Genomic DNA, 22500 nt, shown 5'->3' with positions numbered 1-22500 from the left:
CATTCACACCACACCATTCTTTTATGCTCTCCCCACTAAGTCTCACCCAGACACCATCGTCATTGTGAATCTGTAACAACAAGAACAACAGGTAGATTAGTGCAAACTTGATAAACTATTGTTGTGTGTGTGTATAAAAACACAATGTGAGTGCATGTACAAGCATGTGTAATGAGCATCTTTTACTTGTCTTCAGTCATTTGACTGCAGCCATGTTGGGGCATTACCTTTAAGGGTTTTAGTCTAACAAATTGACCCTAGGACTTATTTCTTTTTTGAAGCAGAGTACTTATTGTATCAGAGTCTTTTACCAAACCATTAAGTTATGGGGACGTAAACACACCACCACCAGTTGTCAAATGGTTGTGTGGGAACAAACAAAGACACACACACAAATATATATATATATTCGCCATGATAGATTGCTAACCACTACACACATTTTTTCTCTCCTTATTTCTTTCTGTGTTCCTTTCTGTGGAAGAGCGTAGGCTCAAAACGTTAAAGACTTTTTCAATTCCCAAGCGTTATACTAATACATCTATTTGTTTTCTACACCACCTGTCTTCGTCTGTTGTTTTTTTTTTGAATTCTCCCCATATATATATATATATATATATATATATATATATATATGACAGGCTTATTTCAGTTTCCATCTACCAAATCCACTTACAAGGCTTTGGTCAGCCTGAGGCTATAGTTGAAGACACTGACCCAACATGCCATGCAGTGGGACTGAACCCGAAACCATGTGGTTGGGAAGCAAGCCTTCTACCACACAGCCACGCCTGCATCTATTTAAAAAAATATAGAATGTTACACAAATTTGCATGTCATCTTTGCCCAGGGCCCACACTAATCTTCTCTGTATTGTTCCAATTTTAGTATATGTACTGCTGAAGCAGTCTTCCATAAACAACCTTGCTCTGACTTGCGCCTAGGAGGGGGAACTTTCTAAGTGCAATCCCATGGTCATCCGTGACCGAAGGGAGTCTTTATTCCTTTTATTCCAGATGAATATGGAGTACATAATCAATCTGCACAAAATAGCAAAATGAGCTAACTGGATATTCAGCCTGTTTTGGCAACAGTTCTTTTGATGCTGGAAGCAAATACACAAACACATGCATGCAGAGAAATATACACATAAGGAGAGAAGAGAGAGGGGGGGGGGAGAAAGAGAGAAACATTAAAAGGTCTGATGTTAAATAAGTGTCGAATCAGCCATGCCAAACAGGTGGTGTCAAAACAGCTATGCCTCAACATCTCATACCTTCAAAATAGACACACTTCATTCAAATCACATAAGTCTTCAAAACAGAATATCAGACTGAATAATATAATCCAAGACATACTAAATCTACTCATGATATGGAATGATCATGGCTAGAATCTCATCCAGTATCTACTCAGTGAAGTCTGACCTGGGGTTAAACAACAACACAACAAAGAATAAAAGATCAAAGAATCCTTTACCTCATCTACAAAAGAAATGGTTCCATCAGGTTTGATAGTTCCTATCTGCTCACTTTGTAGAGATGGGTTGATACGAATACGAAGACCTGAGCTGTTTTTCCCAACAAATCGACGCATCTGTAAGAAAAATAAAAAAATTTTTTTTACTGAAAATGCCAAGAAAATTTTTTTATTACCATTATTAGTATTATTATTAAGGTGGCGAGCTGTCAGAATCGTTAGTATGCTGGATAAAATGCTTAATGGTATTTCGCCTGCTGCTACATTCTGTGTTCAAACTCCACCAAGGTCAACTTAGCCTTTCATCTTTTCAGGGTTGATAAATTAAGTACCAGTGAAACACTGGGGTCAATGTAATTTACTAGTCCTCTTACTCTAAATTTCAGGCTTTGCGCCTATAGTAGAAAGGATTATTATTATTACTACTACAATATTATGATAACTACTACTACTACTACTACTACTACTACATTATTATAGCTTTGTTTTATATGAGCTGTTATAAATCTCTCACAGAAACCTCAAGTGATAGCAAGTTATGATTAGTGTTAATTATGATTAGCAATGATATATTGTGGGGAAAGGAGACCAGAATCTTAGAACTAAAATTCTGTTAAATTTGTGATATTTTTAATTTTTAAAGAATTTTAAGAGAATCCAGGATTTTCAGGTTGACAATGTTTTTCTTAGGATGTAAGCAGTAGCCATGAAAACAATTTTGAATGATTGAATTTTGTTCTATATTTTGAGTTAAAAATACCACCAAAGCTAGTAAAATGATATCTTTTCTCCTTGTGACAAATTAAAGGCACTCGGCAAGTCCAAACCAGCCAGTGTCCATCATTGGATAGAGGGTTCATACTATATTTTAAGGAAAAAAAACAGGATGATGATAATAACTAGAATGCCTTTGATTACAGCCCTGCTCAATCAAAGCTGAACTGGGGTTAAACTTTAACAACAACTTTGCTTTTCATGATTCTAGGATCAATAACACATGTACCAGTTATATACTGGAACAGGCTCAACTGACTATGCCCCACCCTGTCACCACCCCAAGTGAGACAGGAAGAAGTAATGAGATTCTGAGTCAGGATCTAATGGCCTCACAGGACAAGACAGCACAGGACTGGAAACAATTAGTTATTACATCAAACTACACTCCTGTCCATCCAAGACATACCAGTATGGAGAAACAAAAGTCATAACAATGATGATGTCACACAGTGACAAAATGAAGCAAATTAGAGGACAAAAATGTGAAAATTAAAATAAAAAAAGAAACAAACAAACAAACCAAAGTGTAATGAGAAAAAATCCTTTCACTACCTACCTTGTTAGGTTGATGTGATTTCTTGCCTGCCTGTAATGGTGGAGTAACTCCTTGAGGGGGTTCACGGACATCGACTTTGAACGATTCTCCTGCAAGTTTCCAGAAACAAAAGATTATGGTTAAAGAAACATACAAAATTATTGTAAGAACTGGTAGGTCAGTGATGGACAGGGCAAGTATATATCAAACTGAGGATTATAAATAAAATAGGAGCTCACGGGTTGGTATACAAACAGATGATGCAAAGATAAATATTTGAGGTTAGAGAATAGTGAGTGGATCTGGTAGATGGAAACTGAAAGAAGCCCATCATGTATGTTTGTGCGTGCATGTGTGTGTATATATATATATATATATATATATATTTAAATTCAAATTTCGGTAAACATAAACAAACGAAGTTTGCTTTTAGAAGCGTTGAGATGTCTTAGACAGTTAAAGAAGTGATTTTTTAAATTCTCAATCACAGGATAAACTACCCCTATTTTGCAGAAAAAAGTGTAGGTGGTTAGCTATGAGACTCGAACTCCCCCACTAAAGTGGTGGAGTTAAGCTCAATCGGTCAGATCACCGCGAAGCGTAATCGCGGAGGTGTGAGTTCGAGTCTCATAGCTAACCACCTACACTTTTTTCTGCAAAATAGGGGTAGTTTATCCTGTTCAGGCTATATATTTATTTATATTTGTGTATGAGTATGACAACTGATGCTGGTCTGTTTATGTCCTTGTAATTTAGCAGTTCAACAAAAGAGACTGATAGATATAAGTACTAAGTTTACAACGAGTAAGTCCTGGGGTCAATTTGTTCAACTGAAATTTTTCAAGGTGGTACTCCAGCATGGCTACAGTCAAATGACTAAAACAAGTAAAAGAGTAAGAGAAGAGATGGTGGGGGTGGTGAGGGTTCTGGTCGTACCTGCATCGAAGCCATCAACAGTAACATAGATGTTGTAAAAGCCAACACTGCCTGGGGTCCAGTTACAGTTGTAGGAGCCATCATTGCTAGAACGAACTAGCATGTTCTCACTGGGGCGTGGCACAGCCGGGGCAGCATAACGCAACTCCTCAAATGAATAGTTTTCATAAACCTGAAACAGAAACAGAGAAAAATTAATGATAGATGGGGTTTTCCAAAAAAAGTGTGTAGAGTAACGTTATTCAACAGGGTGGGGAGGTCAGGGATCTAGGAGTCTCTCCAGGTCGAGTCACTACTTTTCTACATTGAGAGATCACACAGCTCTGGTACTACGGACATGATTAGAATGTTACAGGAAAGTCCTGTAAGACAGATTCTTAAAGTGAAGCCAACTGGCAAGAGACTGAGGGATAGACCAAGGCCGACACAGTTGGGTAATATCCATAGCTTCAGTTGGTCATACTTGGGAATTCATCCAGAAATTGTAACAACAGTTGCTTCTGATAAGGACCTTACTCAAGAATAGAGGGTGGAGAAAATGGAAGAATGAACTCCACAAACTAGAGAGAGAGAAAGAAAGAAAGCCTCTGTGGTCACTACAAATAGCAGCAAAATTTCTCTCAACACACCTCAAAGTTTTTAAAAAGAAGCATATTTGGATATTGCAGTCCTAAATAACACTATGCCTGAAAGAACAATGAGAGAGGATCATAACTGGAATGTCTCTGATCATACTTCTGTTCAATCAAACTATTTCATTTTTGTAACAGTAGGAAGTTATGATAGTTATGCCTTTCCTAAATATATTAAGAGTGCAAGTAGGGCTTGGTAACATATCTTACTTTTGCTAATTGTTTTAGGTGCTTATGTAATCACAAGAAGACATAGACACTTGCAACCCCCCACCCCCACCCTATCCAGGATGTGACCGCTTGAGGTGGGATGGCAGCACCAGCAACAACTTGTACATGTTTACAGTTGCGTAGACTGAAGCAATATAAAATGAACTACCTTCTCACAAGAACACAACATCTACCCAATCTAGGAATTGAACCAATGACCTTAGGGCCATGAGTCAAATCGCCTAACCACAAGTCAACCTTCTATAAATCCAGTAGAAATAAAAACGAAACCATTTAACACATCCCATCTTAACACCACATCATATTTTAATAAATATCACATTTTAACAAACCTCACATCTTAACATCACTACTTAATGTGATTTCGTTTTCCTATTGTATCTGAAAGTTTAACAGTACCACACTATTAACATGGTTGTGAGTTCAATTTTTACAGTAATTATTAAGTTCAAGCAGATGTAGTAGCAACATATACTCAGCTTCCTCAGTTTGATAAACTTATGATACCAACCATATGATGCCAACTACCCCTATCATCCTGATAAACCATGAGGCAGCATTTACAATCTGCCAGAAAAAGCAGCAATGTACACCTCAAAACACATGCAACTGTTTTAATGTTGCGGGAAGGAAACATTGAATAATATAGCACAACTAGATTTCCTTCAAAAGATGGAATGGTCTGGGTTGACAAGAGTTCATGCGAAGCTAAAGTACAACACAACAACAACGCGAAAATAAAAACAATCGAGAAAACCTTACCTTCATCATACAGATTGAATGGAAGATGTCTTTTCTGTCTTTCACTGTTACTTCATATGGTATGTCCAGTGGTGGAGGCAGGTGCCCACCAAATGTCATGTCCCCTTCATCCTGCTTGCTTAAGCGCCTCATTTTCTTGAAGTCTTCTCCACTGGTTTCCTTCAAGTCAATCGGTATTGCTCGAACTTCCACCTTCAAATTCAATCAAAATAACGGGATGTGAATTAATATAAACACTATCAGTATATAAGAGGGTTTGGTAGAGACAGTTCACACCACATTTGCATTGCGTGGTTCATATTCTGGCAAGAAATGCTGTTTTAACTTATGAGTTGTGTTGCAGAACAGTATGATGTGTTGTTGTAAGATGAAGAGAGACATTGTGTTGTGGTGAAATGAGGTGTCAATGTTGTGAGGTGTGGTACGTTATGCTGCTGTATATAGTGTTGTGTGGTGTTGAAAGCTGAAAGATGTTGGGAGCTGTATGGTGTTGGGAGCTATATGGTGTTGAGAGCTGTTGGGTGCTGCGTGCGGTGGGGCATTGTGAGTAGTAGGGTGCTGCAAGTTGGGGATGTTGCGAGTAGTGGGTGGTGGGGTGTTGCAAATGGTGAGGTGTTATGAGTTGTGGGACTGAGTACTTGGGTCTTGCAAACTGCGGGAAATTGCAAGCCATAGCATGATGCAAGCGGAGGCGTGTTGCAAGTCGTGGCATTTCACAAGCCATGGCATTTCATGTCGCGAGCCATGGCATGTCGTGTTGCAAGCCATAGCATGTCATGTCGCGAGCCATGGCATGTCATGTCACAAGCCATGGCATGTCGTGTCGCGAGCCGTGGCATGGTGTGTCATGTCGCAAGCCATGGCGTGGCATGGCGTGGCGTGTCGCGAGCCGTGTCGTGTTGTGAGCCGTGGCATGTTGCGAACCGTGGCGTGTCGTGTCACAAGCCGTGGCATGTTGTGTCATGTAAGCCGTGGCATGTCGCGAGCCATGGCGTGTCATGTCGCGAGCCATGGTGTGCTATGAGCTGAGGTGTGTTGTCAAAAAGAGACATGGTGTGATATAGTACATTGTTGTAGTGTGATGCAATGAGGCGCAGTGAAGTGTTGTTTTGCCCCAGGACGGCCCTATTCCAGCAAATCCATGATCAAAGGTATTCTACCACAACCACTATATCTCTAAGAGCATCTAGGACTATAATATCTATGTCCTTCTCATATTTAAGGCAATGAGATATTTCATGAAGGTTTAGCTACTAGTTATAGCAGATCAAGCAACTGCAAGGCCTCCTCATCAAACTGTTATGATGTACTTCTTTACTGTAAAACGAGTAGGAGGGACAAGTTATTGTCCCGCATTGATCAAGAGGACAGTGTTAAGGAGTGAGCTTACCTTGAGGTTAGGTACATGTACCACCTGGCCATACTGGTCTTTGGTGAGGACAGTGAGAATGGCAGGCCAGCTGCACTTCAACTCTTCCTTATTGTAGATCACCTCACACTGACGCGGGTCCACATAAGAGTCTGGTTGTAGCCAACTGGAAGAACATAAAAGGCAACGATACTATCATCAAACAGGACAACATCGTGGTGGGAGGGGCAGAGGTGTTGAGGTGAGAGGACAGAGGGGAGGCAAGAGTATAGGAAAGAGTGTCATTGTGGGGGAAGAGGAGCAGTGGAAGAAGGAATGGTGGGAAGGAAAAGCAGGAGAGAGGGATGTGGATGGAAGAGTAAGGATGAGAGTAGAACGAAGAGTAGAGAAAAGGGGAGTGTGGAAGGGAAAAAAAACAGAAGAGAGGAAGGGTCACGGGGCTGTTTAATGATTGGGTTTAGCTCAGTGTGATGAGCAAAGCGACCAGCATTTAGGTGGCAAGACAGACTGAAGACCTGTGGGGTCGAGGGGCCTACAACAGGTTCATCTAGACTGAGTAGAACTCCAATATTGGCTATAGGCAGGGTATCAATCAGAGAGAGAGAGTGAGTGAGAGAGAGAGGGAGATAGAGGAGGCAGAGAGAGAGGAGGCGCAGAGAGAGGAGGCAGAGAGTAGGAAGGAGAGAGTAGGAGGCACAGAGAGAGGAGGCAGAGAGAGAGGAGGCAGAGAGAGAGAGGAAGAGGCAGAGAGAGAGAGGAAGAGGCACAGAGAGAGAGGAAGAGGCAGAGAGAGAGAGGAGGAGGCAGAGAGAGAGAGGAGGAGGCAGAGAGAAAGAGGAGGAGGCAGAGAGAAAGAGGAGGAGGCAGAGAGAAAGAGGAGGAGGCAGAGAGAAAGAGGAGGAGGCAGAGAGAAAGAGGAGGAGGCAGAGAGAAAGAGGAGGAGGCAGAGAGAAAGAGGAGGAGGCAGAGAGAAAGAGGAGGAGGCAGAGAGAAAGAGGAGGAGGCAGAGAGAAAGAGGAGGAGGCAGAGAGAAAGAGGAGGAGGCACAGAGAGAGGAGGAGGCAGAGAGAAAGAAGAGGAGACAGAGAGAAAGAGGAGGAGGCAGAGAGAAAGAGGAGGAGGCAGAGAGAAAGAGGAGGAGGCAGAGAGAAAGAGGAGGAGGCAGAGAGAGAGATAGAGAGGAAGAAGAAAAGAGAAGAGAGGAAAGGTGAGGGTGGGAAGAAGTGTTAGACTCAAGTAGGACTTACCGTGCCAAACGTCCACCACTGGTGCCAGGTTTGCAGGCAACAAAGTCCTTCAGGAACGACCTCTCATTGGATTGCCAGCTGAAGGGAAGGTTGCCCTCCAGGGCCTGCATTATTGTTGGAGGGTGGGAGAGTGCAAATCCTTTATCCAAGAGGGTTGAATGAGCATTGAATACCTGTGAAAGAAACAAATAACAACATCAACATCATCATCATCACCAATAGGTGTGCATAGTAGTAGAATTGTTATTATACAAAAAATTACAGTTTATATATATTGCCCAAGCAAAACATAGTTCTCCAACCACTCGAGGAGACCAATAAATCTGAATAAGAACTGATACAGACTGTAAAAATCAATCCAGCCTATGCAAAGGTGGAAATTAGACATAAAATGATGATGAAGAGGGCTTATTCAAATGGAATGTAAGAGAACTGTGACTGAAATTTCACCAGCAAAGACTCAGGAGACAGTATGTATATAATTGGAATGGCTTCGATCACAGCTAACCTGAGACTAACTACTAAAATGTTAAAAACTCTAATATGGTCCGTGTATTTTTATTACAAAGCACAATTTTAAAAATATCAATCATCATCATCATCGTTTAACGTCTGTCTTCCATGCTGGCATGGGTGGAACAATATGCTTTCTTATTGGAAGGCTGCGAGCTGGCAGAAATGTTAGCACGCCGGGCGAAATGCTTAGCGGTATTTCATCTGTCTTTACATTCTGAGTTCAAATTCCACTGAGGTCTATTTTGCTTTCTATCCTTTCGGGGTCGATAAATTAAGTACCAGTTGTGTACTGAGGTTGATTTAATCGACTAGCCCCCTCCCCAAAAATTTTGGGCCTTGTGCCTAGAGTAGAAAAGAATATGCTTTCATATTAGTTAATGCACTGATTAATTAGCTTGCTGTCTTATGTGTTACACAATTGAAAGAGCATTCAATTTTAATGGTGTAAAATAGTTAATAAGGATAAAGAGAAGAAAAAAAGTACTGACCAACTGAGCCCCTTCTTCTACAGAGTCTAAATCTTCATCAATATCTTCAGCTCCTAATCAAATACAAAAGAAATATGTCATATATATATATATATATATATATATATATGGGCCTATATGTAGATACACACGTGCGTGTGTGTATATATACATATATAGCATCTAAGAATACATAAATCTGAAAAAAAAGTGCACTCATATATTTGTCAGTAGAGTGGGTATATTAAACAAAGTATACAATATTATGTATCCATTATGGTCAATCTTACCAACCAGTTTCACACTCAAAGTTTAATAGAGTGTTAGATAACAAACCAGTTATGTAACCCTGTGCTCTTCAGAGGTGGTAGTTATGGAATGAAATATGGCAACTGCTCCATTCAATAACTGCCATCTCTGAAGAGCACAGGATTACATAATCAAACTTTTAGCTGACACTCCATTGAACCCCTAATGGAAAACCAATCATTAAGATCAACCGTAATGGATATATAATACCGTTTGCTTCAATTAATATCTATATACAGTCTGAAGACTGACAACCAATATTTGCTAAAAAAAGTCAATGCACACACACTTGTAACTCATATATTCAAGTAATATATTTGAGCCAACTAAACAACATACTTCTCAGCAACTCTTATTTAGCTCAAATATAAATACAAAGATGAACATTTTCACAATTTCAAAACAAAAGTATTCTGAGGGATGTCTTTCAATAATAAAATAAAACAAGAGCAACAGCGACAACAACAATGGAAAGGAATTTCTTTAGCTACATCACTCTGATATCATTTCAGATGCTAGCACAGAGGGGACATACTGGAAAAATGTATTGTCAAATTTTCTGGCTGAATTCCCAGACTCAGTTAAACAACTAAGATTTACTTCACATAATATCTTCATCTCCATTTCAATCTTCAGCCATACTGACCACAATACAGTAACAGAGTATGACATGTTTTGGTATCATTAATTCACTGCTGACTTATTTGATATCAGATGTTTTAATGTTTTTCTCATTTATTCCTTCCCTCCCCCCTCTCTCTCTCTCTCTCTCTCTCTCTCTGTGTGAGTAAATTTCTTTTTATTTGTATGAGAAGAAGAAAAATGTTTATGTCAACTGTGTCCAATTAATAAACAAAAATCTCTCACAGGCACATACACACATGCACATACTGCTCTTTAATTTTTACACACATTGTATGTGAATGTGTGTATGCATGTGTTTGTCCTCTAGTACCAAATTATGTTGTTACCAAAGCAAGTTGAATGTTCAATCAGCTGTACCAAATTGTCAGAATCCAAAAACAGCCCCACCCAATCCATCTCGTTCTTGACTGCAAAAGTCATCCTCGATTTCATTTTCTTCAACAACAGAATACCATTTTTTGGCAGATTCCATTTCCAATCACAAAAAACAGTAACCAGATGACGTTATTGAATTTCATGTCACAACACTACATGGATTTGCCAAACATTGTAAATTTTGGGCCATAACTACCAATGCATATTGAGAGGAGAACACTTGAAATTCTGTTATTTTCAGGATCTCATTTGTCAACACACAATAAAACACCTTGAGAACTCTTGATTCAACATATTCTGTAGAAATGGCTCAAGGCAACAGAGATGTTTATCTGTTGAATTCCATTCTTCTCAGAAGCATATCTGGAACTGCAGTAAAACAGAATCTATCTCCCATAGCAATAAGCAAACCAGTCAACATAAACAATTCAATCTTCATATGTTATTTTTGTGCTCACTCCTACTATGCTTGTTCTACCTGTCTATTAAAAGAACTAAACTTACAAGTGCAAAAAAATGCTGAACCATTTTCACAAACATATCTGTCAAAGTGAGTCACAATATCACCCATAACAAGGACACATAAAAACCTGGAATAACTCTACTGAATCAAATTAAAGAATTTGTTTTCTTCATAAAATATTCAAAAAAAAAACTTGCAACTAAGTAATATATCACATGATCTGAGCTGAAACTACAATTTTTACCATCGTCCTCATGTCAAATTTATCAAGCTCACACAATTACCTGAGCATTTGAGTATTAAGTTCTTCAAGAAGAGAATACTGAGAACAGTTTTACAAAGGAAAGGAAGACAAAGAATTGCGTTGTGCTCTTACCTGCAGGAAGTGTCAGGTCTTTTCTCATTAAGGCGGAGGCACACATACCACCAAGGAAAGATAATTCTCTCTCCAAGTGAAACACAGCCTGAAACAATAAAGATATCTAAGTGAATCACCATGCATAACTGTGCGGTTAAGAAGTTTTGTTTTGCAACTAATGGGCTTCTGGGTTTCATATCACTGATAGCACACTTAAGGTAACAGTCTTCAACTGTAGCCTCAGAGTGAACAATTGTTTCTGAGTGGAACTTTGTAGATATCATACTCATACATACATATTATATATATATATATATATATATATATATATATAAGATCCAAGGATCAAGGTGTAGGAAGATAGTGAGCTTCAAGCAATCCATATAAAATATATAACATTCAGGAAAAATTATGGTTTATTGATGGGGAAGGTGCGATATGCTGTAAAAGATTATTTTATATTTCAGAGTCAGCAGCCAGGGTTGCCAGGTATGCAAATAAAAATCCAAGACTTAAGAAATGGAGTAGATAAAACATATATATAATCCAAAACAACTTCTTATATGGAACTCTACTTTTTCCTTCCGTTTAACCCTCTCATATTGTCTCTGATGAAGGGATATCCCAGAAACAGCTATAAGACTACCTTTCTCTTTATGAATGTTCAAGAAATTTTACACCGCTTTGGATTTATTGTCTCATTTTATTTAACATATATATATGAGATAGGAGCCTGGTGTTGCCATCCGGTTTCACCAGTCCTCAGTCAAATCGTCCAACCCATGCTAGCATGGAAAGCGGACGTTAAACGATGATGATGGTAATATATACATATATATATATATATATATATATATAATACACACACACACACACACACACACACACACACACACACACACACGCACATGTATATACATTTATATATATATATGTGTACATACATATGCAATTCCAATTACAAAGGATCCATAAAGGATTGAGGCATATCAAAATGCAACACACCACAAGTGATTTTGGTGATATTTAAACTCAGAATGTAAAGACAGACAAAAGCCTCTAAGCATTCTGTCTGGCATGCTAATAATTCTGCCAGCTCGCCCTCCTTAATAATAACATTTTCTATTACAGGCCTAAGATCTGAAATTTGGGGGGAAGGGGTTAGTCGATTACATTGACCCCCCAGTGCTCAACTGGTACACATTTGGTTGGATCTCCAGCCTAATCATTACAACTACTACTACTAGCAACAGCAACAACAACGATTTCAAATTTTAGCACAAGGTCAGTATTTTTAGGGGGAGTAGGTCAGTCGATAATATCAACTGGTAGTTATTTTATCAACCCCAAAAGGATGAACAACAAAGTTGACTTTGACAGAATTTGAACTCAGAAGATAAAGAACCAAAACAAATGCTGCTAAGCACTTTGCCCATCACACTGACAGTTCTGCAAGACCGTCATCTTAGTGATCATAATAATTATAATCATTATAATCATCTGCAAAGGCCACACATGTATGAAGGTGAGAAAAGTATAGTGAATTGAACTAATTTCTATTACATTACAGGTATTTGGACCATCAGTGTCTGAGGAATGAAACACCCTTTCCTGTATAGCAACAACATCATCAATAGATAATACTACATCAGGATATACTTACTTCTTCAGGTTTACTACTCCATTCATAGCCTGTTACCATACACTTGAAGCCAAAGAAGCAAGCCTTCTCATCTTTAACATAATCCGAGGCACTTTCCAGTGAAAAAGTTACTTCATTCCCTGTTAAAAACAAAAAGTAGTTAAAAAGACATCAACAACATCACCATCAACATTAATAAGAACAACACCAATTCAACTTCAGTAATGAGTGTACAATATTTCTCTGGTTATTATATGAACATAAACATTTTACTCTTCATTAAACTGATAGGAAAACAGCAAATAATCAACCCATCACAACCACAATTTCATCAACATGCTATGGCCTCTCTTTTATTCTCCTACCTCTACTACAACAGTTACTGCCCATTGTTACCATCTTCCACCTTAAGTAGCTCTCTCTCTCTCTCAACATCTCACTTCCACCAACATATCCTGTTTTAATGAGCCAGCATGGGAAAAATAGTAGCCAGATTCCTTTGTCAAATGTAAAGCTTATTCATTCACACTGTTTTGAATTAATCATGTACTATTTTGGAGTTTCAGTGTTTCAAAGATGGGATCATTTATCTTTAAAATGACATTACAGGGTGGGTGTAAGAGGCCAGATTTGACTGGTTTGAACATAGAACAGAATATTTGGGATGAATGTGGCTGGTTTAAATCACATTCGTCTGTCTTTAAAAAGGAAGAACACATTGAACAATGTCTTAGATATACAAAAAGACATTTTGGTCACGGTTAGAATGCCTTTATTTTCAAATCTACTTGCAACAAAGGAGTCTAACTTAACCCATTAGAAATAACATTTTAGATATACAACAAGGGAAGGTCATGACCAGAATGTCTTAGACACTAATTCTGCAAATGTGTGCATATGCATGGGAGCTGTAGTGTGTGTATGTGAATGCATGACAAATAAACTGGCCAAGTGAAAAGGCATATATGTGTATATATGTATGATACTGTGTGTGTGTGTGTGTGTGTGTGCATGTGTGTTTGTGTGTGTGTGTGTGTGTTTGTAATATATAAACTGACCAGGTAAAACGACAGCAGCTTTTGGCCAGTTGTTGCCATGGAATTTCTTCAGAACTGGCCATAACACCGATGTTGATTGTTGCTCTTCCTCCTCTTCTTGGCCGGTCAGTGGACAGAGACTGTTTTCTTTGACCCGACTTGGGATGTACAGTTGCAGAGTGTCCTCAGCCTGTGCAGTGCCACACTGTACATCAAATTCCAGCACCATCCATCGGACGGTGCTTGGGAAGCACACCTGAAAAGAATTACACATGATGTTAACAATTGATTTAATTAAACAGAAAACAATTAGCTGCTTGAATATTATTACCAGAGTGGACAATGTATTGAACTACAAAAACAAGAAATGTAAGTTCAAGTCCCTGGCAGGTGGTTTTGCTGAACAGAAGAATTTATTGCCTTAGATCAGGGGTTTTCAAACTTTTTGACTTGCGGACCCCTTTATATTTCAGGCTTTACCTTAGGGACCCCCTTATAAACGCTTATGAAATTTATACATAAATATTTGCTTAAAATAACATATTTTTACATTTATTTATTTAACAGTATTTAACAAATAGGTTTATTGTCAATTAAAAGATTTCGATTAAAAAACATATATAAAATCAAATTGCCCATATAAAGTAATTGCTGTCCACAGAGCCCCTGCGGTCCGCGGACCACAGTTTGAAAACCCCTGCCTTAGATCATAGGTTTACTGGATTAAGGTTGACCTAGGGTTAAAAGCATACATATGAAAACACACAAGACAACTGACACATGAGTAACACACCAACACAACCACACTCATGCAGAGTGGACAGTAACACACAGACAGAAAGCTTTAATCTGATACAAGGTGTCAATGAAGATTTAGTTTCCTATCCAGGGAGAGAGACTCATCCTACATCCACTTCATAGCTGGAAACATTAAGTATGTACTGTCCATCAAAAATCTAGGTCTGCTTACAAGGTACCTGTACTTAAACTTGTGTGTGTATGTGTGTGTGTGTGTGTGTGTGTGTGTGTGTGTTTTGCATGTCTCTTGGCAGTTTCCTTCAACATTTTTCAAATTTGCAGATGTTCCTTTTAGTTTACCTCCTCCCCCTACTACTCCCCTTCACCAGTAACATTAGTTACCTCAAACCCCTCACTTTTACAAATCTATATGTATTTATCCTCCAAAATGTGTGAGTGTGTGTGTGGTGACCTATTAGAAATAGCAGCTAAATTACTCTTAAGTCACCCCACTCTACATCATCATCATCATCGTTTAACGTCCACTTTCCATGGGTTGGATGATTTGACTGAGGACTGGTGAAACCGGATGGCAACGCCAGGCTCCAATCTGATTTGGCAGAGTTTCTACAGCTGGATGCCCTTCTTAACGCCAACCACTTCGAGAGTGTAGTGGGTGCTTTTACGTGCCACCGGCATGAGGGCCAGTCAGGCGGTACTGGCAATGGCCACGCTCAAAATGTATTTTACGTGCCACCTGCACAGGAGCCAGTCCAGCAGCACTGGCAACGATCTCGCTCAAATGTCTTACACATGCCACCAGCACAAGTGCCAGGAAGGCGACGCTGGGCACAGGTGCCTTCACGATTTCGGTTTTGCTTGCCCCAACAGGTCTTCGCAAGCCGAGTTTCATGTCCGATGAAGGAGACAACGTTGGCATGGGTGCCAGTCGTCGAACCTTAAAAAAAAGATACATTGAATAATAGTGTGGGGTTAGGTCATGATTGGAATGCTATGATCATAGATCTGCTGCATGAAGCCTGGCATAGGGCTAAACAAAGACAATCTCTGTTTCATCATAGGTTTTGTTCAATCAGGGGCTGACCTGAGATTCAGTAAACAACAACAAAAATAGAGGTAAATGGTATGTGGTCACCTTGTAATTTGCCACAGTAGCTGGTTTGTAAGGATGGTCACTTTCAATGAGACAATAATGCTGGTTGGTACCACAAGTGTCAGATTCTGATAACATTCCATCTTGATGGCCAGCATAGGATGTGAGCACATTCTGGCTGTTTAAGGCCACTACTGCAGGTAACACATCATGGATCAGTCCTAATATCTGTACAGCACCCTGTCAATGTAGAGAGAGAGATGGGTAAATGGTGAAATAATGATAGCGGAGAGAGAGGAAATAAAAGAAGGAGGGAAGAAGTGACAGAGAACAACAGAGAAAGAGTGATAGACAGAGTGTGTGAGAGAGAGAGAGAGAGAGAAATGAGGTGGGAGAGTGACAGGCAGTGTGTAAGAGAGCAACAAAGAGAGAGACCAACAAAGTGAGAGAGAGAGAGCAAAGAGAGAGAGAGCAACAAAGAGGGAGAGAGCAACAAAAAGAGAATAACAAAGAGAGACAGTAACAGACAGAGAGAGAGCAACAGAGAGAGAGCAACAGAGAGAGAGCAACAGAGAGAGAGCAACAGAGAGAGAGCAACAGAGAGAGAGCAACAGAGAGAGAGCAACAGAGAGAGAGCAACAGAGAGAGAGCAACAGAGAGAGAGCAACAGGTAGAATGATAGACAGAGAGCAACAGAGAGGGGAAGAGTGAGAGGAGAGGGGAAGAGTGAGAGGAGAGGGGAAGAGTGAGAGGAGAGGGGAAGAGTGAGAGGAGAGGGGAAGAGTGAGAGGAGAGGGGAAGAGTGAGAGGAGAGGGGAAGAGTGAGAGGAGAGGGGAAGAGTGAGAGGAGAGGGAAAGAGTGAGAGGAGAGGGAAAGAGTGAGAGGAGAGGGAAAGAGTGAGAGGAGAGGGAAAGAGTGAGAGGAGAGGGAAAGAGTGAGAGGAGAGGGAAAGAGTGAGAGGAGAGGGAAAGAGTGAGAGGAGAGGGAAAGAGTGAGAGGAGAGGGAAAGAGTGAGAGGAGAGGGAAAGAGTGAGAGGAGAGGGAAAGAGTGAGAGGAGAGGGAAAGAGTGAGAGGAGAGGGAAAGAGTGAGAGGAGAGGGAAAGAGTGAGAGGAGAGGGAAAGAGTGAGAGGAGAGGGAAAGAGTGAGAGGAGAGGGAAAGAGTGAGAGGAGAGGGAAAGAGTGAGAGGAGAGGGAAAGAGTGAGAGGAGAGGGAAAGGAGAAAGAGGCAAAGAGAAACAGTTATAGAATGGAACTGAAAAAAGAAGTAGAGAAATAAAACAAAAGATGAAGTGATGAGTAGGTGGATGTGAAAGAGACAGAAATACTTGGAAAGTATTGAGCTTACCCTTGGGTCTTGTGTGGCGACAGGTCCAATGTAGGCCAATACCAAAGGTAATAATGATGAAAACATTGGAGATTCACCCAAAATTTCTTTCGCTTCTTCAGCTACAACAAAGCAAAAGACATACTGAATAGAGAAAGAGGAAGGACTAGAAATGGACAGTCCAAATTACAATGAAGAAGTACCTACAAATTCACATGATATGGTAGATATAGCAGCTAAATCTGCCTCGAGTCACACACTGCCATCTTCGAAAAGGACACATTAGGCAATGAAGTAGGATATGTTCCACAAAAACTAGATTTTTTTCAAAATTTGCTTCATTTCAAGAGCCATTCCTAAAATCTTATAACTTGGCACACTCATTTATTCCATTTTTATGACTGTTATGGAACTAATGATTGCCCAGAAATTGACACAGGCCTCCTCCAATATAACCCTTTAGCGTTCAAATTACTCTGTCAAATGTAAAACTTATTTATTCATATTGTTTTGAATAAATGATGTATTGTCTCATAACTAAGTTTTTGATGCTGTTATTGTCTATTTTTAGAATGGCATTGTAGGGTAGGTGTGAGAGGTTAGATCAGGCTAGTTTGAACATAAAACAGAAGAAATATCTGGGCCAGATATGGCCGGTTTAAACACTAAAGGGATAAACTGTGGAAGTTTTGTTTCACTTCAAACTTTACAAGGGCAAACAACTGGTAGTACCCTTGCCAGAACTGTGTTCCTGTACAATATTACTGCTACAGCATTAAATACTTCAAAGGAGAACCCCATTATCTAGTATTATTAAGGGACTCTCTCAATCCCATTAAAAACTTCAAAGGTGACCCCATCACCCAAAATTATCAAGGGATTTGCTCAACACCATTATCACAGAAAGCATAACCAATTTTAGAGAGAGAGACTCTAAAATTAAGTCAAGTCATTTAATTTCATAGAAAAAACAGCAAAACCTCTAACTAAACCTAAATGTCTTAAGCAAGGAAGGACAGTGGGAAAATGATGGAGGACGACTGGAATAATTTTTGATTGAATTTGAGCTGAAGCTATCATAGTTTAGTTCAATAACACAAGGTCGTCACAAGATAAAATATCAATAAGTATAAACAACAATAGTGCAAATGTAGCCGTAGCTATGACAACAGTGCATGTTCCTATGACAACAGTGCAAATGTCACCAAAACAATTCCACGCATGTAGCCATGACATGAATGCACGTGCTACAAAAATAGCACATACTTTTGACAACAGTGAACATGTAACACATGTAGGCATGACAAGCTACATGTGGCCACACCAATAGAGCACATGTAGCTATGGCAACAGGGTGCATGTGGTCCGAACAGGCAACATGTACCCACAACAACAGACCACATGTAGCCATGACAATATACATGTGGCTATGATAAGGTATACACAACAGCCATGCTGTCATGATAACAGAGCACATGTGGCAATGATAGCAGCAAACAATCAGGCAGTAACGTCCGTTGTTGGTAGGAAGAAAAAAGAAAATAAAAGTACAAGTGTGTTGGGGAAACTTACATGAAATTCCTCGAGCTCTATGAAGAATATCAATGGCTGACCGACAGATAGCATTGGTAATCCCTATAGCATCCTTCCGAGCCTGCATCTCGGCAAGGACTTTTGATTGATGTTGCTGGAATTCACCATCTTGAGAAGCACTGAAAACAACAACGAGAGTGAACATAGGTTACAGGTAGGGGAAAAAGAATTATCATTATTTTTATGTAAGATTCTTGATGTGAAATCTTGTGTTGAAACAAATATTGTTATATTTCAGGGCGGTTGCATTTTTTTTTCTTGCCAAATTTAAACACACATTATATATCCATTCTTCACTTGTTTATTACTGTTATTATTTCATGTCCATTGCCTGGAAATCTTTCCTTACACACCTGTGACCTCTTCAGCAACTTTCCATCCAATGTGTCTCCACCTGAGAACAGAAGTCATATGGGATGGGAAGTTGAAGAGGTCACAGGTGTGTGACAAAAGATTTCCAGACAAGGGACATAAAATAAGAACAGTAATAAACAAGGGAAGAGCGAATGTATAATGCAAGTTTATTTGGCAAGAAAAAAGTTCTTTGTAAATCTTTGGTTAAGGAAAGAGGAAAAAGAGGAAACAGCAATGTAAAAAGACTAACCTATAATAGACGATCTGAGGCAACTGTCCACGCATGTGGTTAGTACCATTACTGCTGAGGGAACAGGATGTAAATGTGAAGGTGGTACCATCAGGACATTTCACTCGGCTTAAACCTCCATCGCCATTCAGGGTACGTGGACCATGGTTCCTTAACAGGACAGCATACTTGACCCCTTCCTGGGTGGTAAAAAACGAAGAAACAAATGTTAGAGTCCTTTATGTTGGACTAGGCACTACAGAGCAGAAGGACTTGGTACAAGGGAGCAGAAGGACTTGGTACAAGGGAGCAGAAGGACTTGGTACAAGGGAGCAGAAGGACTTGGTACAAGGGAGCAGAAGGACTTGGTACAAGGGAGCAGAAGGACTTGGTACAAGGGAGCAGAAGGACTTGGTACTATAGAGCAAATGGACCGGGTACTACAGAACAAATGAACAGGGTACTATAGAGGAGATGGAATAGGTACCGTAGAGCCGAGGGATTGGATACTCTAGAGCAGAGGGATTGGGTACTCTAAGCAGATGGCATGCTTACTATGGAGCAGATGGACTGGTTATTGTAGGGCACTTGGACCAGGAACTATTGAGCAGATGGATCAGGTACTATAGATCAGATAGATCGGGTACTATAAAGGACATGGACAGGTACAATAAAGCAAATGAAGTGGGTACTGCTGGACCAGTAACAGAAGATGAGTTACTCAGACCATGTCACTATAACAGCCTCCACTCCTATTCCACACCTCAGTGACTGGTAAATTGCTTCTTTTATACGTATATGTTGTCATCATCATTTAACATTCGTTGTCCATGCTGGCATATTTATTCATTTATTTCACATCATATTTAGAGAATATTAGCATTGATGGTTGCAAGTTTCTAACAGGCCAATCAATGGTTCACTGTATCTCTGATAGTGACAGTGACAAAGCAGTGCCTATGCAACTGAAAGAGAATAAATATCATACAAAATATTTTTTATTCAATAACACTATTTTCTTTTATATTTTTTTTTACCAACATAGACACACAGTAAAAGCTAAAAACGTGCATAGACTCACACACACACACACACGCAGGTAAATTTATAGTGGCTTCAGCTGTCAGTATGGTAACTCCTGTAATGAGGTTGTCACATTAGTAAGCTGGGAGTTGTTTTCTTTTATGTGGCTGCAATTTGCTCCCAAATAAACCAAGCATACTATTTTGCTTTAGGTAACATGTTTATTAACAGATCAGAAAAAAGAAAAAAAAAAGGATCAAAGATTCTTCCCGAAATATAGGCTTATAAGGCCAGTTTCCCAACTGCATTTATGGCCCACGTTTCGCTATTATTGAGCATAAACATTCTTACACAAGCATCATGCAATCTGTTTTTTTCTATCTGAGAGGAAGGAAAGACAGACAGACAGGGGGGAGAGTAAGAGGCAAAATCAGACAGAGAAAGAAAAAGAGAATGAAAGAGAGGGACAAACAGAAAAGGCAAATGCCAAACAGATGAAAAGAAAGAAAGAATTCAGGGCTGTCTCACCTTGATTGGTACAGGACGGTCAAACTTTATCTCAGCAATGTCGTTAACACAATCGTCAGGGCCATATGAGCCCTTGACAATCTCGATACTATTCCATCGACTGGTATGTGACTGATTTGGATCACTATGACCTTCACTTTGCTACATATAAAAAAAGACAACAACAACAACAATAACAAAGGGTTTTATAACAGAGCCACAGTGACTTAAATTTGGGGTAGGGAAGAGATGATGATGTAGTCAAATAAATTAACCCCAAAACGGACCTCTGTAGGATTTGAACTCAGGACATAAAGGGTTGTAACTAAATATCCCAAGGCATTTTGTTTGATGCTCTAATGATGCAGCAAATCCACTGACCCTTAATAATAATTTAATTACAATATCATTATTAATATTAGTTATAATTTAATAACAGTATTACCATTATTAAGTATTAATAATAATGATAAGGCAACAAGCTGGTAAGCTCACTAGCATGCCAGGTACAATGTTTAATGGAATTTTGTGTGCCTTTATGTTCTGAGTTCAAACTCCACCAAGGTCAACTTTGCCTTTCAACTTTTTGGGATTGATTAAATAAGTACCAGCTGAGCACTGGAGTGAATGTAATCGACTTAACATCTCCCCCAAATTTGCTGGCATTGTGCCAACATTTGAAACCAATATTAATTTGAACTCAGAACGTAGTGATAGGCAAAATACTGCTAAGCATTTTGTCCAGTGTACTAACGATTCTGCCAGCTTGCTGTTTTTATTATAATAATAAAAAAAATAATCTCTATATATATAATAATAATAATTTATATATTATAATAACAATTTCTTTATTAACCACAAGGGTTTACATGAAGAAAAACATGGACAACAGAGGACAAAACAAAAAAAAAAATGTGTGTGTGTGTGTATGTGTAGTTGTGAGGGTTTTGCATATAAACAAGACTAATGAAATAATAATAATAATTTGTATATAATAATAAGGTAATAAGACTATAACAATACTTATTGTCATAGGTGCCCTGAGAATGACAGCGAAACTGACTAAAACAATACCTATTGTCATAGGTGCCCTGGGAATGACAGTGAAACGGGCTGATTACTACCTAGCTCAGATACCAGGAAACCCCAAAATGGCTGAAGTTCAAAAGATAGTGCTCATGGGAACTGCCCATATACTACGTAAAATACTGTCTATGTGATCTCAAATTTTGAAACAAACACATAATTTTCTTATGGTTTCTTAAACATTCTCTAGAACAACACTACGTACAAATCCAAATATATGGTACCCTAGGCATAACATCTACATGAACTTCTAACTTGTTGTCTCTTGAGGTCTCTGGGTGAGACTTGGATCCCAACTTGTACAAATGCAAAGCAAAAGTCAAACATAAAATAATAATAATAATTTATAATAATAATAATAATAATAATTTATAATAATAATAATAATAATAATAATAATAATAATAATAATAATAATTTGTTCGAAGTTTAGCACAAGTTCAGCAACTTTGCAGGGAAGGTGGTTAGTTGATATCATCAACTCAGTACTAAATGTCAGCAATCTAATTTGGTGCTACCATTCCAAACAATGACTACAGGAATAGCTCAATGAAGATGAAGCCTTTCCAGGGTAGCCCAAACTGTTAAAAATAGCAGCCAATTTTTCTCTTACCATGTCCTACTGTCTGGGTAAATAAACAAGAGATACACTGGCTACTGTTGTCTAAGATATACTATGCCAGAAGAAAAGATGTTATAATCAAAGTTGGTATGAACTCCGATGGTAAGCTACTCTATCAGAACCAATC

The 22500-nt window shown here is 39.1% G+C and overlaps 1 protein-coding gene and 1 non-coding gene across 44 annotated transcripts in view; both read right to left on the bottom strand.

Moving 5' to 3' along the window:
• LOC106869699 (E3 ubiquitin-protein ligase MYCBP2) overlaps positions 1–22500 on the bottom strand; it is a 185766-nt gene that overhangs the window by 73300 nt on the left and 89966 nt on the right. For all 43 annotated transcript variants that reach the window (XM_089361720.1, XM_089361741.1, XM_089361724.1 and 40 more), the window contains exons 38-53: positions 20687–20827; positions 19157–19335; positions 18532–18671; positions 16981–17081; positions 15675–15872; positions 13802–14036; positions 12765–12883; positions 11120–11207; positions 8973–9025; positions 7969–8141; positions 6743–6887; positions 5353–5544; positions 3728–3899; positions 2813–2901; positions 1480–1596; positions 1–70 (exon numbers count right to left, since the gene is read on the bottom strand). The exon at positions 1–70 is cut by the window's left edge and continues 156 nt beyond it. In XM_089361720.1, the coding sequence (XP_089217846.1) occupies positions 1–70; positions 1480–1596; positions 2813–2901; positions 3728–3899; positions 5353–5544; positions 6743–6887; positions 7969–8141; positions 8973–9025; positions 11120–11207; positions 12765–12883; positions 13802–14036; positions 15675–15872; positions 16981–17081; positions 18532–18671; positions 19157–19335; positions 20687–20827 (2212 nt within the window). The remainder of the gene's footprint in view (positions 71–1479; positions 1597–2812; positions 2902–3727; positions 3900–5352; positions 5545–6742; positions 6888–7968; positions 8142–8972; positions 9026–11119; positions 11208–12764; positions 12884–13801; positions 14037–15674; positions 15873–16980; positions 17082–18531; positions 18672–19156; positions 19336–20686; positions 20828–22500) is intronic.
• On the bottom strand, positions 806–908 carry LOC128249334 (U6 spliceosomal RNA). Its single transcript, XR_008265431.2, has one exon. It is a non-coding gene; the product is annotated as a U6 spliceosomal RNA (small nuclear RNA).

The sequence above is a fragment of the Octopus bimaculoides genome, chromosome 13, assembly GCF_046866305.1.
Source record: "Octopus bimaculoides isolate indiv1 chromosome 13, ASM4686630v1, whole genome shotgun sequence".
NCBI lineage: Eukaryota > Metazoa > Mollusca > Cephalopoda > Octopoda > Octopodidae > Octopus > Octopus bimaculoides.
The sequence above is the reverse complement of the archived record's forward strand: the minus strand, read 5'-3'. Positions and strand labels throughout refer to the sequence as shown.